This window comes from Coturnix japonica, chromosome 1 (assembly GCF_054131305.1).
Source record: "Coturnix japonica strain WE chromosome 1, WE-NBRP24, whole genome shotgun sequence".
NCBI classification, from domain to species: domain Eukaryota; kingdom Metazoa; phylum Chordata; class Aves; order Galliformes; family Phasianidae; genus Coturnix; species Coturnix japonica.
Genome location: NC_140663.1, coordinates 142,872,573 through 142,887,736, shown reverse-complemented (window position 1 = coordinate 142,887,736; position 15,164 = coordinate 142,872,573). Strand labels below are relative to the sequence as shown.

The 15,164-nt window shown below is 37.2% G+C and overlaps 1 protein-coding gene across 3 annotated transcripts in view; it reads left to right on the top strand.

Annotated features, from left to right (window-relative positions):
- The window catches only part of PIBF1 (progesterone immunomodulatory binding factor 1), a 115,341-nt gene extending 103,304 nt beyond the window's left edge, over positions 1-12,037 (top strand). For all 3 annotated transcript variants that reach the window (XR_014948467.1, XM_085553787.1, XM_015851649.3), the window contains 2 exons: positions 9,314-9,493; positions 11,700-12,037. Coding sequence is in view for 2 of the 3 variants with exons in the window: in XM_085553787.1 (XP_085409913.1) it covers positions 9,314-9,493; positions 11,700-11,756 (237 nt within the window). In the remaining variant the exon portion in view is untranslated. The remainder of the gene's footprint in view (positions 1-9,313; positions 9,494-11,699) is intronic.
- The last annotated feature ends 3,127 nt before the right edge of the window (positions 12,038-15,164 follow it).

Below are 15,164 nucleotides of genomic sequence, written 5' to 3'. Positions count from 1 at the left end.
ATTTGTGGATTATGAGGTAGAATTGGCATGTCTGCTTTAAATGATACAATTTTGAAGGAGCCAGTATCACTTAGTGATAGACATTGAAGCAAGAAATTGTTGAAAAAAGGGTTTTCTGAATGTGAAACCATTGTTTCTTTGTATTCCTTTTTCCAGCGTTGGTTGTGGATATTCCAGCCACATTCTGCTGTTTATCTAGCAAATTTTTTTTTCTATTTGGGTCATTTGATGGTAGCATTTGAATGCTACCAAATAGAAATTGAATCTAAGTACTTTATAAGAAATACTAAAGACAGGGAAAATCAAACTGTAGTAGTATGCTTACCCTCTTGGAAAATACAGGAAATTCTTCATAACAGCATGTGCTAGTAAGGCTGCTTTAACATATTTGCATTTTTAGCGTCTTTTTATGTGGAATTTACTCTTGCTTTTTACTAAACTTAAATTTGACTACATGTCACAATAACTGAGATCAAAAAATAGTTGGGAGTTTAGTCTTCATCGTAATTGTAAATATATTTTTTACCTTTAATAGAAAAAGTGGAAAAAAGCTTTCAAAAGTAACATGCAAATTCTGAATCATGAGACAAATTATGTAGTATTTTTCTTGTGAAATTGGATTTAACAGTTAAGAACATGCAGCTGAAATAGGCAGAAGGGTAGAATTGGTTCTCTGTGGTGACTGTGCCATTTTATTGTTGCTACTGTTCTAATGCATTTACTTTATACATCCAGAAGTAGTTTATAGATCTGTCACAGATCTATCAGTTCACTTTAAGGCTTTATATGCGCTTGGATATAGAGAACTCCTGAACTAAGTGTAGTGCAGAGAAGCTATCAACATCCTGCATATGGTCTGGCATCTTTCCATCACCCAGTTATCAGGTTCATTTGTTTGATCAGAACATTTCATTGTGTCTTCCAGTTTCCAACTTTACAGTTTGTATCCATGTGCCTAACACGACCATATGTTCAGATCTCACACAAGAATTCTTGCGGACTTCTAATATTGCCAGTTCAGAAGCATCAGAGGATGCAACTATGTCAAACATTAGTGATGCTTTCTTAATTTCATAGGTAGTTATTAAAATCTTCTTTGAGATCTGACATGAAGCTGAATTTGCATTGTTCATGCCACTGCATCCTGTCCATCTGCAATCATATGTAGATTGTAGGACTTAGCATTTGCTTCATTTTGCTCTCTGGTACATAAAACAGAGCTTCTGTAATCACAGAATCACAGAATCGTAGGGGTTGGAAGGGACCTCCAGAGATCATCAAGTCCAACCCCCCTGCCAAAGCAGGTTCCCTACACCACGTCACACAGGTAGGTGTCCAGTCGGGTCTTGAATTTCTCCAGAGAAGGAGATTCCACAACCCCCCTGGGCAGCCTGTTCCAGTGCTCCATCACCCTCGCTGTAAAGAAGTTGTTGCACACATTCATGGGGAACTTCCTATGTTCTCTAATGTCTCTCTCCTATTTTAGTGTGTCTCTAGCTGTTTGGTAAAATAAAGCCAATGAAGAACAGTTCTAAAATGGTTCCTAACATCATAATTGTTGTTCCTCATTGTCATTATTCTGAAGAGGATACATTCTAGATACTACTTTTGCTGGAGAGTCTCAATCATGGATAATGACACATACATGACTCCTTTATCTGGGCACGCTCCAGAGTTAAGAGTACCATACTAAAGCTTTTCTTCACCAATATGCAAGCCATAGCATATGTAGAAAGGCAGAACTAGGATTATATTTTAGTCCTGTGGTCTGTTTCCAGTCACTGACTGGATATTCTGTGCCAGCAATCAGGACTAGAAGACACTTGTTTGTTTACCTCCATTTAAACAGGTCTCTGGTGATATTAAAGAGGATTATTAGTGTAAAGATAATCTGAGATGTCAGGTAACACAGCAGAAGAGTTGGATCTAGCCTTTTGGATTTGCAGTCAGAAAAGAAAAACAAGCACTATTAAGGTGTGATTTACAATTTCCTCATCTAAATGAAGTTTTAATTATGAATCTCACCAACACATACAGAGAGGAATCAAACAAGTTAGTTTGCCTAGGTATAAATGTTATTATAGAAGTTGTCTGAAGTTCAATGTGAGGAAGTCCACCTAACAATTTGGTCACATGATCCAAAGCAGAATTTCAGAGAGATCCCTCTCCCTCTTGGCATTGGCTGTTAGATTATATGACTTTGCTTTTAAAACAGAACTTACTTCCACAGAAAGTCACGGTAAGAATCTAAGAAGGATCTGAGCACAGACTTCATATAGGACAATATCCTTAGTATTTTATTTACCATCACCTTATATGACCAGCAAGTTGACCCACTGAGCCCTCTAAGACAGACAGCTGTGAAGCCAGTTTCTTCTGAACCACCCTGCCCTGCCCATTTCCAGATTTAGATCACTTTCTCTCTAGAGAAATTATTTTTCTCAGGTCTCCCAAGAACATCTGAGATCTGAGTGTAATTCTTGGGGAACTGAGAAATCAATTCACAAGTGCACTTTTTACAAAGCACTAACAAATGGACTTAGCATTCTTAACTGCTGTTTTGGGTTTCTCAAATCAGTAATCTTTAACATATCCATAACCTCTGAACTCTGCTTTTCCTTGTGACTTTTTGTTTGAAGACTACAATAGATGCCTAAGCTGGAGAGTGTATGCATGTGAAGAAAGATTGCATTGATTTAACACAAACATATTTTTCATCCCATCAGAGCTGTCATCCCTCACTTGCATGTTCTATTATAGTTGTTTTTGTTGTTGTCGTTTTAAAGATTAAAGTACAGCCAGCATAAGTCAGCTGGCTGCTGAACTCAACCCTACTATTTGGCTCCCACATTTAGAAGAGTCCAGTCATTGATACAAGAGGTAACATACTAAGACTGCTGTGAGGCAGTTTTTAATCTGGTCTTCTTCCATGCAAGGAGGACTTCACACTCAGCTGTTCTCGGACATAAGGACAGTGCTATCATCTCACAAGTTTCTCCAGGCTGGATACATATTTTTATTCTGAGTTATGATTTAGCCACATGGGAACCATATGGCAGTTAAAATGAGGAATACATGCTTTCCAAAGTTGCTGGTAAACATATATGCTTTACTCGAGTCTTAAAGATTGAGGAGGATGGGAGATGACACATCTAAAACCACTGTTTTAGTACTTGACTCACAAATTCTGAGAGATCTTAAGTTTTGATTAACATTTCTGAGAAAGGAAAACATCTGTTTTTGCCTCTCTTTCAGCTGATTTTTCTGTTTTTGTCACTGGAATGGGCTTTTGTGTTTAAGGTTTGTAGTATTTAGTGCCTGTTTCTTTTACTGGGAATTTATGCTGTTTTCTTCTTCAGGGACTCTTGTCAGTCATCAGAATTCAATGGTTCTGCCAGAATGTGATACATTTTCTAGCACAAAAAACATAACGTTTAGCTTCCACAATAGAAGTTTTCTGATTCAAAATGGAGTTCTAACCCAAAGTGAAGTTTGTAATCACAAATTCTATGTGCAAAACTAAAAGTAGAATACAGTTTGCCATGGTAAAGGTTCAGGTAACTGTTGGTGCTGCTGTTAGGGTCACTTTTGCTTTAGAAGATATTTATCTGAATGCTGTAATGATGGGCTTTACTATATGGGGAGACTGATGGATCTGACACTCACTGTCTGATTCTATGATGGAGTTAATTGAATTTTAAAACTTTGTTTACTACCAGAATGAGTTAACTTTAGTCCAGAAAGTTACCTGTCTCTCCCTGTTGAATATTTGCAACCATTCCATCTGGTCTGCGTGAAGTTTCTTTTCAAGATTATTTTATGGATAGTGTTTGGAAGTGCAAGACATGGCTGCATAACGTAGGAACTGATATTTATGGAACTGATTCCTGTAAGTCAGTTGCTTTTTCTTAACACCGTTATTTTGCATTTGCTTCCAGAACATGGCATCTAAATTTACTTTAAGTGCTTATATAAATTCATTTTATATGTTTAATTTATTATAATTATATACATATATAATGTTAAGGGCCTTTACAATCTGTTGAATGCACCGAGAAGACTCTTTCTTTGTTTGCTTATTATTACATGAAAGAGTCACAAGAAAAATTCTCTCACTGCTTGACAATACACTGAAGAAAAAATGGAATTACTGTTTGATAAGTACTTATTGTGCCTAATGTAGACAAATTTTTTACACACTACTTCAATTGTTGACTTAAAAAAATGGCATTCCTTCTGTCTCAGTAATTTTCAGTATCAGGAGATTCCTTTTAACTTTTATGATTATATAATTAAGATATGTTTTTTACACCTGTAAAGGGCTTTTCTGGTACATATATGTACCAGAAATGTATTGCATGTATCAAGGACAATAAAAACAACGTCAATAGAGCTGTTAAGAGAATTCGGAATTCTAAATGCATTTATATTTGAAACTGTTGCCTTTTTTTCTGTTTGCTCATCTCCATCTTCTAATTACATTGCTGGTCGATTTAGTTGAAGCAATCAATTTTTATCCTTCCTATTCCCAAACTGATCTTCAGTCTCCATTCTTGTAGTTTCTTGTTCAATTATCCTTATAAACAGGCAAAAACAAATTTAAATAAACTATAATTTCCTTTCACTTGCTTTAAGATCAAACATCATTATTGGAGTCTCAAATTCTACTGAAATAGGAGTATGCTGGCAGCACCTATTTTGCCTTTTTTCCTTTACCTTTTATAAATGATTGACACTTTCTTGGTTTTGTTCCTGTTTGAAAGGTTGGTGGTTTTGATATAACAATTTACAGACTGTAAGAGTTTCACAGCAATAGCACTGATAGCATTCAATTTAATAATTAACAAAGTACAATTAGGAAAAAATTCCCAAACAGAATATATTTTAATGGAAGAACAAGGAAAATGTTGGTGCTTATCCTTTGTCTATAATTAAATAAATCATTTCTTAATTAAAAAAACAAAAAACAATAAAAATAAAAACACCAAAAAAAAAAAAAAAAAAAAAACCTACTATTTGTGTATTGGCACACAAAATTCCTTTTGCAAGTTTTGTTAAAGTTGTTGGACATAACAGTGCAAAGAATAATAGAATCATAGAATCACCAAGGTTGGAAAAGACCTAGAAGATCATCCAGGCCAACTGTTCACCTATTACGAGTAGCTCCTACTAAACCATGTCCCTCAACACAACATCCAGTCTTTCCTTGAACACTCCCATGGTTGGCGACTCCACCACTTCCCTGGGCAGTGCATTCCAGTGCCTCACCACCCTTTCTGAGAAGTAATATTTCCTAATGTCCAGCCTGAATCTTCCCTGCTGTAGCTTGAAACCATTCCCTCTGGTCCTATCAGTAATGACACGAGAGAAGAGGCCAACCCCCAGCTCACTACAACCTCCCTTCAGGAAGTTATAGAGAGCTATAAGGTCTCCCCTGAGCCTTCTCTTCTCCAGACTAAACATTTCCAGCTCCTTCAGCCTCCCCTCATAAGGCCTGTGCTCCAGATCCCTCACCAGCTTTGTTGCCCTCCTTTGAACACACTCCAGGGCCTCAATGTCTTTCTTGCAGTGAGGGGCGAGAATAAATGGAAACGCACTGATCTGTTATTCTCACAACACAATATATTTTACTTTTCCTCAGTTCCCCCCTTTGACCCTCCCCTTGTTCTCAGTCCATTCATTCTAATCATTTACTTTGAATTAAAGTTGTGTACTGGTCATACATGACAGAAGTTACAAATACTATTTTATAGCTCAAATTATCTTTGTTAAATATGCCTAATCAAGTGGAATATAGGATGTTAGATGTTATAATTGCACACTGGCTATTTGGGATGAAGGATGTTTTATGTGAAGCAGAAGGATAAGAAAAGTGAAGAGAGTGAGGTGAGAAATGGATTCAGCTTATGACACCTTAATGTAGGTATTTACAGGAGGTGTCTATGGTGAGCATTCTTTCCTTTGCTTCATAGTAGCCTCATTGCTAGCAACCTAGTCAATATGTTAGTGTTGTCACAACACGATTCAGCCTACATGCCAATAGGTGTCTACTTTTGAATGGGTTGACTCACTTTCCAAGCTACATCATCTGTAATGGAAAATCAGATTCCTACCTCATGTGTGGGTACTTAAGTTTAGACATGTAAATTTATAAGCTTGAGCTAAATCCCATGTGTCAAACAGGTCACTGCTTTGTGTTTTTGGCATTTGTGCTAGTAGCCAGAACAGGTTAGCACCCTTAAACAAAAATTCATTAGATTTCTGTGGATAGACTTTCAAAATATTTAATAGTACAGTATGGGGCTGATAATTATTCGTGTGGGTGACACTCACTGTGTGTAAGCAGTGTTTTTGTGCCAGTTTCATACTTAATTTTTTCTTTCTTGTATCATCTTCACCCACCTTTTTGTGCTAATTGCATTGTTTTCCACCTGTCTGTGCTGCTACACATCCCCACATAATATTCCTGAGGTGAAGAGTGGATGGAAGTGAGACAAAAGCTGTGCAGCCAGGTACAGAGAGGAGCTGGGTGAATCCACTCCCAGCTTCCAGTACTTGTACTCCTCCCAGGAAGGGCTGTATGGCCCTCAAAGGCCAAAGTCCACAGACCTGAAAGCCTCAGCTCAGTGACACTCCATAATGTCTATAGTATGGCTTTCTTAATAACTGCAGAAGCCAGCAGCAAGGGCCAGGTATCTCTACAGAGGTCTTGGGACATGGTTTCTCCAGTGCATGGAAGAACCAAATTGAATAATGTAGATAAAGAATTTGCATAGAATCACAGAATTGTAGGGGGTGGAAGAGCCTCCAGAGATCATCTAATCCAACCCTCCTGCAAAGCAGGCTCCCTACAGCAGGTCGTCCAGGGGGTCGTCCAGGTGGGTCTTGAATATCTCCAGAGAAAGAGACTTCACAACATCTGGGCAGCCTGTTCCAGTGCTCTGTCTCCCTTACCATGTAGAAGTTCTTACACATGTGCAGATCTTCCTGAGCTTCAGTTTGTGACCATTTCCCTTGTCCTGTTGCCACACACCACTGAAAAGTGTCTGGCCTCATCCCTTTGCCTCCCACACCATATGTATTTATAAACATTGATCAGATCCCACAGGACTGATTTGACATAAAACTATGGACTTGACACGGTAGAATTGTATAAGAATTGTAACCATCCAATTCTCCTCACGTCTTCCCTTACTCAGGTTATCCTGAAACTAATGCATGTTGTTCTACACAAAAGAAAAAAAATATATATTGTTCCCAGAAAACATGATTTTAGAACAAATACTAAGGCAACTTTAGCTAAATTCTTGTATTACATTTGGCTGTGATGCCAAATTGATTTATTAATTGTGGAGTAATTTGCCATTCCAACTCCCTGTCATTCCTTCCCATATTTTCACATTTGAGAATTCCCCAATCACAGTGGAAGCTCATATCAGAGTTGACTCCGGAGTCTATTCCAAGTCTGAAAACAGGCAGGGCTGTAAAGTAAAGGACAGACTGCAAGCAGAGAAGAGAAGACCTTATAGTGCTGAGAGGATCTTGACACGAGAGAATTTGACCCCACGTGTCCATGTTTCAATTCTGTTTCTGAAATAAATCTGCTTGACAGTTTGGGAGTTTTGCCTTGATCAAACGTGCAGCTATTTGGTCTACAGAATAGCCAAGTTTAACTATAGGAACAGCACTTGTTAATGTCAAAACATTGTTTATGTACCATTTAATCTCCTGTGATGGTGTACGTATTTGCTATATACTTGCATGAGTTATTTTCATCAAGAAATTCTGTCTATGTGTCACTTTGGCAACATCTTTGCAGAGTTTACAACTTTGAAAAACATGCTGGCATCAACTATGCAGTCCTTTTAAACAGCTGCTCTGCAGTCATGCTGTTTTAACATGCCACTACACATGGCTGAATTATGCAAATAGTTAATATTAAATGACTGAGATACAAGAACAATTTGTACACTCAATAAAGCTGGTCTGTGTAGTGTAACACCCATTCATGTAACTGAACGAGTCTGGGGCAGATTAAAGATGTGATTCTTTTGACTTTAGGTAAAAATACTTGTATTAAGGCAGAAGTGGGCAGAGAGAAGCTATATGGCTAGAGTGTTTTGTAAGGCTTTTCTTTTGACTACTTATTAATAATGCAGTGAAAACGGAATGTGCATCAATGTACTTTTCTGGCAACTATTAAGAAATAGGTAAGGCACAGCAAATGTTTGTCATTCGGCTATAAATATGAGTGACTGTTTTGGTTGAGATATGAGATGATAGAATGCTAATGACAATGCTGATATTTTAGCAGTGTTGTTTGTTGAAGACAGCAGCGCTATAATAAGTAAGAAAGCAAAAACATTGAGTTTAAAAAGATACAACATTATCTTACATTTTGAATGGTGTTTCTACTGACTTTGCTAACGTAGCTCTGCAGTAATGAAGCATGAATTATGTACAATGTAGAACAGATAAAATATTCTAAATTTTGTAACGTAGAGTAATTACCCCGACGGCATGTAAGGGGATAGAACTTTAGGCACTAGGAGATGCATGACAACAAAAGAAGGCAGCCATTTAAAGTCACAAACTACCGTGAGTTTTCCTTTCTCACTTTACAGTAATGTTTGAATAATATATATATTTTTTTCAGCTAAATAGTAAGAAAAGGTGTTTCGGGTTGTTTGGTTGTTGTTGTTTTTAATCAGATTGTTTACCAAACCAATTCTTAGAATATCCAAAAAAACTGAGCATTTCCTTATGCTTTTCCTTTTATTTCCTATATTGGAAATTCTTGTGTTTCAAGAAATTTCTTTTCCACTTGATCCCATTTTTAACTGTAAGTCTTCTTAAGGTATTGCATTGACTTTTCTGATCTGCATGTAAAGACACAGGTATATTTCTAGTAGTAAGACTTCTGTGCAAGACCCGACACCTGAAAGTACAACTTATCACATTAAAATTGGGTTGGTAAACTCCCTCTGTCTGACAAAACAAACTCAAAATAATTATTTTAAATTAAATGGAAGCTTAACTTAAAAGAGATAGTGGGTTTCTTATTACACAACAAATGGTCTCTTTTACAGCATTTATTCAGTACAGAATTTGAGTTGCATAAATCCTGTGTACATTTTTCACTTTCTTACTTTTATGAATATGCAGTTAGTTAACAGTGGTAGTTATCTGGTGCTTGTTGGATTTTTGATCTACTTATGTGTTTCATTTGGTGAATAAAAATTCATTATTAACAAAGCAGATCCAAATGTAATTTTACTGATTAGCTGAATATTGCCCTTTTATGGTTTTCCAGGAACTAGCCGTAATGAAACAGATTCTAATTAAACTACAGGATAAACACAAGGAACAGAATTTACCTCCATCTCAAATTAATTTAAAAACTTTGACTGCAGAAAACAAATTAAGCCCTTCAGTAAAACTGCTGCCAGAACATGAAGAAGAAAATATATTTAGGCCCAAGCCAACATTATTTGTAAGTACTTTGCTAAGAGTAAGTGCCATAAACTTCTTAATTATTTTTCTCATGCTTCAAAAAGAAGAAAGGTGGTTTGTACTTCAAGGAGGTACATACTTTATTCTGCATAATATTTGCAACTTTGTATGGCTGTGGTCGATTTTGAGGAGACAAACTGCAGTTTGTGATGTTATTTACATGATTGGTAGTTCATGCATCTGAATTTTGAAGTAAACGAGATTTTTAAAAGTAAGCCAGTTATATTACTATCAGTTCACAAAATTGTAATGAGCACAGAATAAGTACACAATTTTGTCTACCCTGAGCATGAGCTGATTGTGTACAGATACACTGAGAAGCAGCAGTGAGGAAATGAATGTATTTATGTGTATTTACACTCCTGCATATGTGTGTATACATGCAGGCATATGCCCAGGATTTTTATCATTTCTGTTAGTATGGATAACTGATACTACAAAACCTTGTTTCATTCCTTTAGTAACTAAAAGCTTGGATTTTAATGCTTCAGGTTTGCTACAGAATTTAGTGCTTAGTATTTGAAAGCTTCAAGAAAATGATATAGAAGTTTCTGACTGTAAGTGCGTCTCAGATGATGAATTTAAGAGAATTATAATGCTTAGTCACAAAGCAAATGATAATTTGTATTTACAATGGTTGCAGCTGTGTTCCTCTAGGGTAGGGTGGTTGAATCCACACAACCCGCTTTTTCTTTTTTTTTTTCCCTGGGCCCAGTATTTTGCTGTTTTGGTCCAAATATGTATCTATATATGGTTGGTTTTTGGTATTTCTGTTTCTGGTGGAATCTTCTTAAAATTGAAAGAGACTCAAATAATGTAAGGTTTGTATTGCGACACATCAGATAATGATTTTATAGTACACATGTAGGGAATGATTACATCTATTGAGTATGGCATGAGGGCATTTGGGGACAATTACTTAGATTATTTAGTGGTTCAAATTTTGTTTAGACAGTTTTATGAGACTCTTTAAAGGTACAAGGCATGCCATATGCTGTGTCATCCATAATCCTTTTGGAAGTGCTAAATCATATTGCCCAAAGTTTTGTCTTTGGTGCAGCGATCCAAAACAGAGACAAACCGTGAACTAATCATTAGGTTGTATAGATGATCCACGGTTTGAGTGTATAATCTGTCCTGCCTTTCTTACGGATATAGAAATCATATGGGAATCTAGGACAAGAAACGCTTTGATATGTTGAAATTGTTCCTCATCTAACTTTTGAGTAGAAAAATGCAAATGAGCCGATGGTGGAGTTTCCTACTAGATGGGGAAATAATTTAATAGCCCTGTTAAAGTCCTGCCCATTTAGGCCAATTTGGTGAATTTTAATAGCTTGTACAAATAGAGCAGATTTATTTTTATAACTGAGAACTTCAAAATGAGAGAATGATGGAGATTTAAACATGACAAGGATCTAAGGCCCACTGAATTTGAAGACGGTTGTTAAGTCTTGGAGGAAAAGAACAAACAGAGGGAAGACAACGAACTACTGAGAATGAGTCTAGAGACAACAGACAAAAGAAAAAATATTAGCAAAAGCAGAAGTTAATACTGAAATTTGAATGTAGAAGAGTTCTTAACCTTGTTCCACCTTCTTTTTTTTTTTTTTTATTTCTTCATATAAACAACCACTGAATTTCCCACAAGAATGTTCTGTACTATCCTGAATGTGCAGTAGCCCAGAGGATTATGAAGACAAGAAGTTGCTCACAAATAATTCTCTACAAATAACATTATTTCTGCACCATCAGAAAACTGCTAAATTCTTTTATTATTTTTTTTTTATTATAATGTTTGATAGCTCTTATTTTGTACAACATGTTGGTCTATGGAACAAACAAAATCTCCTTCATGAGTTCTATCCCCTTCTCTAAAGGGAATGTGGGATAATGATATTTAGAATAAAACATATTTGTGGTACCCTTGACTCATGTTTGATATTTTAAAACAAATCATTTACCTTATCTGCTTTTTGTAACTTAGAAGTTGGCTGGTTTAAATACAGATACGTAGTAGTAACAACCTTGAATACATAGTCTTAATTTACTTTCTTTAAGCAGAAAAAAAAAAAATGATTTAACACTATGAACTACATAGGAAGGAAAGAAAATTCAGCATAGGTTGCATGTTTGTATCCTGACTTTCACTCTTTCTCATAGCTAATACATTCTTTATTTTACAGACAAATATACAGGCACCTGTATGGTACAAGAAACTGCAGAAGAAAACATCCCCATAGCATTTTTCAATAAGTACTTCAGAAAATCCTGTAGGGAGATTTTCTTTGAAGAAAGACATTGTCACCATAATAATGCCTCTTTTCCCATAGAGGCAATCAACTCTTTTTGTTTACAATTGTTGCTTTATACCTGTGAACTGATCTTATGTTGTATAAAATAATTTTTAGATCTATGGTGGGAATAAAATGTGTGGAAATAATGCTTGCAATGAACTTAGTAACATATATTTGAATTATTAATAAATAAATAAATAAATAAACACCATCATATATATTTATAATCCAAGTTGTTAAATTGTGTCTTATTCATAGTGTTCAAATGAATGCATGTTTCAGATCTCAACATCGTTTTTCTTGGACCTTGTGCTTCATGTCACATTCCTTGCAACTATTCTGGCTCATAGAAATAGAAAAAAATACATGAATTAGCATCAGACTATAACTTACTTTCTATGAAGGAAGTCACAGAATTGTAGGAGCTGGTAGGGAGCTCTGGAGTCTAGTCTAACCTCCTGCTAAAGCAGATTCCCTACATTACATTACACAGGAAAGTGTCCAGATGGACTTTGAGTATCTCCATAGAGGGAGACTCCACGTTCTCTCTGGGCGGCCTGTACCAGTGCTCTGTCCCCCTCACAGAAAAGAAGCTTTTCCTCATGTTCAGATAGAACTTCCTGTGTTTCAGTTTTTGCCCATTACCCTTGTTCTGTTGCTGGGCACTGTTGCAAAGAGCATGCTCCAACCCTTTAGATATTTTTAAGTGTTGATCATATCCCCCCTCCTCAGCCTTCTCTTCTCCAGGCTGAACAGACCCTGGTCGCTCACCCTTTCTTCATGTGGGAGATGCTCCAGCCCCCGTATCATCTTCATGGCCCTCTGCTGGACTCTCTCCAGGAGATCCTTGTATTTTTTTACCAGGGAGCCTAGAGCTGGACACAGAACTCCAGATGTGGCCTCGCCAGGGCAGAGTAGGGGGTAGGATGACCTCCCTCAACCTGCTGGCCACAACTCTTTTTAATGCACATAGGGTACAACTGGCCTTCTTGGTCACAAAGACACATTGCTTTTGTATATCAAGTGAAAAAACAATTCCCTTATCAGCCCATTACAAATCTTCTGATGAAGAAATATAATACATCTTAGCTATCAGCTCTGGTACTCAGGGCTAGATACGTTTGCTCTACAGTTCTACATCACATAAATGTTGATGGCATTGTTTAAGTAAGCGCATACTGAACATACCGCTCAGATTTCATATAAGAGGAAGTTTCTTTTTTCTTACTTCCTGTTTTCTTGACAGTATCTCTTCAATTGCTTCATTGTTCCCAGCTGAACATGAACAATAATTATTTACTGTATATAAATTTTGAGCTTATGATTCTTACATACGCTTTTCTTCTTCATTTCCCAAACATCAAGTTGAAACAAAGCAATACTTCTTTTACTGAAAGTAAGCTTCAGCTTTTGCTAATTCTAAGACAGCGAGGGAAGAACAAAAATAATTGCACTCCACAGGATTAAAATGATGATTCTGTGAATGAGGGAGGCAAAATATGTGGACAGAGGTACTTGTTCACATGGAAGAACAGCACTGGTCTCTGCACTCACAAGACTATCTGTATTGATGCTGCTTGAACAGCTTTGGTTTCTTGAAGACTGGGTTTTTCTCTATTGTATTTTTTTGTTTGTAAATAGAATGGTTTTTGTGTGAGACAGCTTGCATAAGCGGGTAATAGTTTTGCAATAAATATTTAAGATGATTCACAGCCCCTAGTTTATCTTCCCCAGACTGTCTTGCTTGTCTGTTATCACCCAGTAATCAATAAATTCTGTTATCTGGACCTGTGGACTATTCGAGGCAAGATGCTAGTTGCAATCTTAAGCATTCATTGTTTGTTCTCCAGTAGTGCCCTTACAGACAAATTGGTAAGATACAGACTATGAAGTGGATGGAAATTTGGCTGACACACCAAGCACAAGGAAATGTGATCAGCAATGAAAAGTCCAACTGGCAAATAGCGTCCTTCAGCAAGTTCACAGTCAATGCCAAATTTGGAGAAGTAGTCTCTGCAGGGCAGGGCCTTGGACAGACATCAACAGGCTGGAAAAATGGCCCAACAAGAACCATACAGAGTTCAAAGGCAAAGAAATAGAGTCCCATCTCTAGGATTGAAAAACCTCATATTCAAGAACTGACAGGAAGGTGGCTTGGGAGAAACAGATCTCATCATCCTGGTGGACAACAAACTGAATGTGTCAGCAATACACCCCTGCAGTAAAGGATCCTGGGCTGTACTAACAGTATAAGCCAGCACATGAAGGGAAGCGCTTCTTCCCTTCTGTTTGGTATATGGGAGACCACATCCAGAGTGTTATGTTCAGCTTGGGGTTTATTCAAAACATTGATGTACAAAAGTGAGTCCATAGAGATTCACCATGATGATCAGGGGCTGGAGTATATAATATGGATGGGGAGGCTGAACAAACCGTGACTTAAAGGGCTAGGCAGGCATCTTGGTGCAGTCTCCAACTACCTGATGGGATGGTACAGAGAGCAGAGCCAGCCTGCCCTCAGAGGCGCTCAGTAATAAGACAAAACTAATAAGAGGTGCAACACAGCAAATTTCAACTGTCTATTATGAAAAATATTCTACCTTGAGGAGGGCCACAAAAATAATCCAAGGAATGGAACACCTCTCCTGTGAGGACAGGCTGAAAGAGCTGGGGCTGTTCAGCCCGGAGAAGAAAATGCAAAAAGAAGGGGACGAATTCTTCAGCAAGGTCTGTTGTGAGAGGACAAGGGGAAATGGTTTCAAACTTAAACAGGGGAGATTTAGGTTGGATTTAAGGAAAATGTCTTTTAGAGTGAGGGGGGTGAGGCACTGAAACTGATTGCCCAGAATAATGTCACATGCTCTGTCTCTGGGGACTTTAAAGGCCAGACTGGGTGGGGCTGTGCACAACCTGATGGAGCTGTAGGTGTCCTTATTCACTGCAGGGGAGTTGGACTAGATGGCTTTAAAGTCCCTTCCAACTGTAAGGATTCCATGATTCTATGAGGATGGTCTCTCACACAGATTGCTCAGGGAGGTGGTGGCATCTTCATCCTTGGAGCTGTTTAGCAATCAACTGGGCAAAGCCCTCAATGATCTGATACAATTGGACCTGTCTTTACACTGGACCAGATGATTATTTTTCAGAATTCCTTTCTAGCCTAAATTTCTCCATGGTAATATTTCTAAATATACAGGATAGCAACATTAATTTATTTCTTAACATTTACACTTTTTAAGTATTTAAGATGCTTCAAGAATGAATTGTGCTTTCTAAATTTCTATGTTCTGCAGCCGCCAGATCTTCTAGGAGGGCAGACAGAAACTATTATATGGTGAAATTATATTGACATTT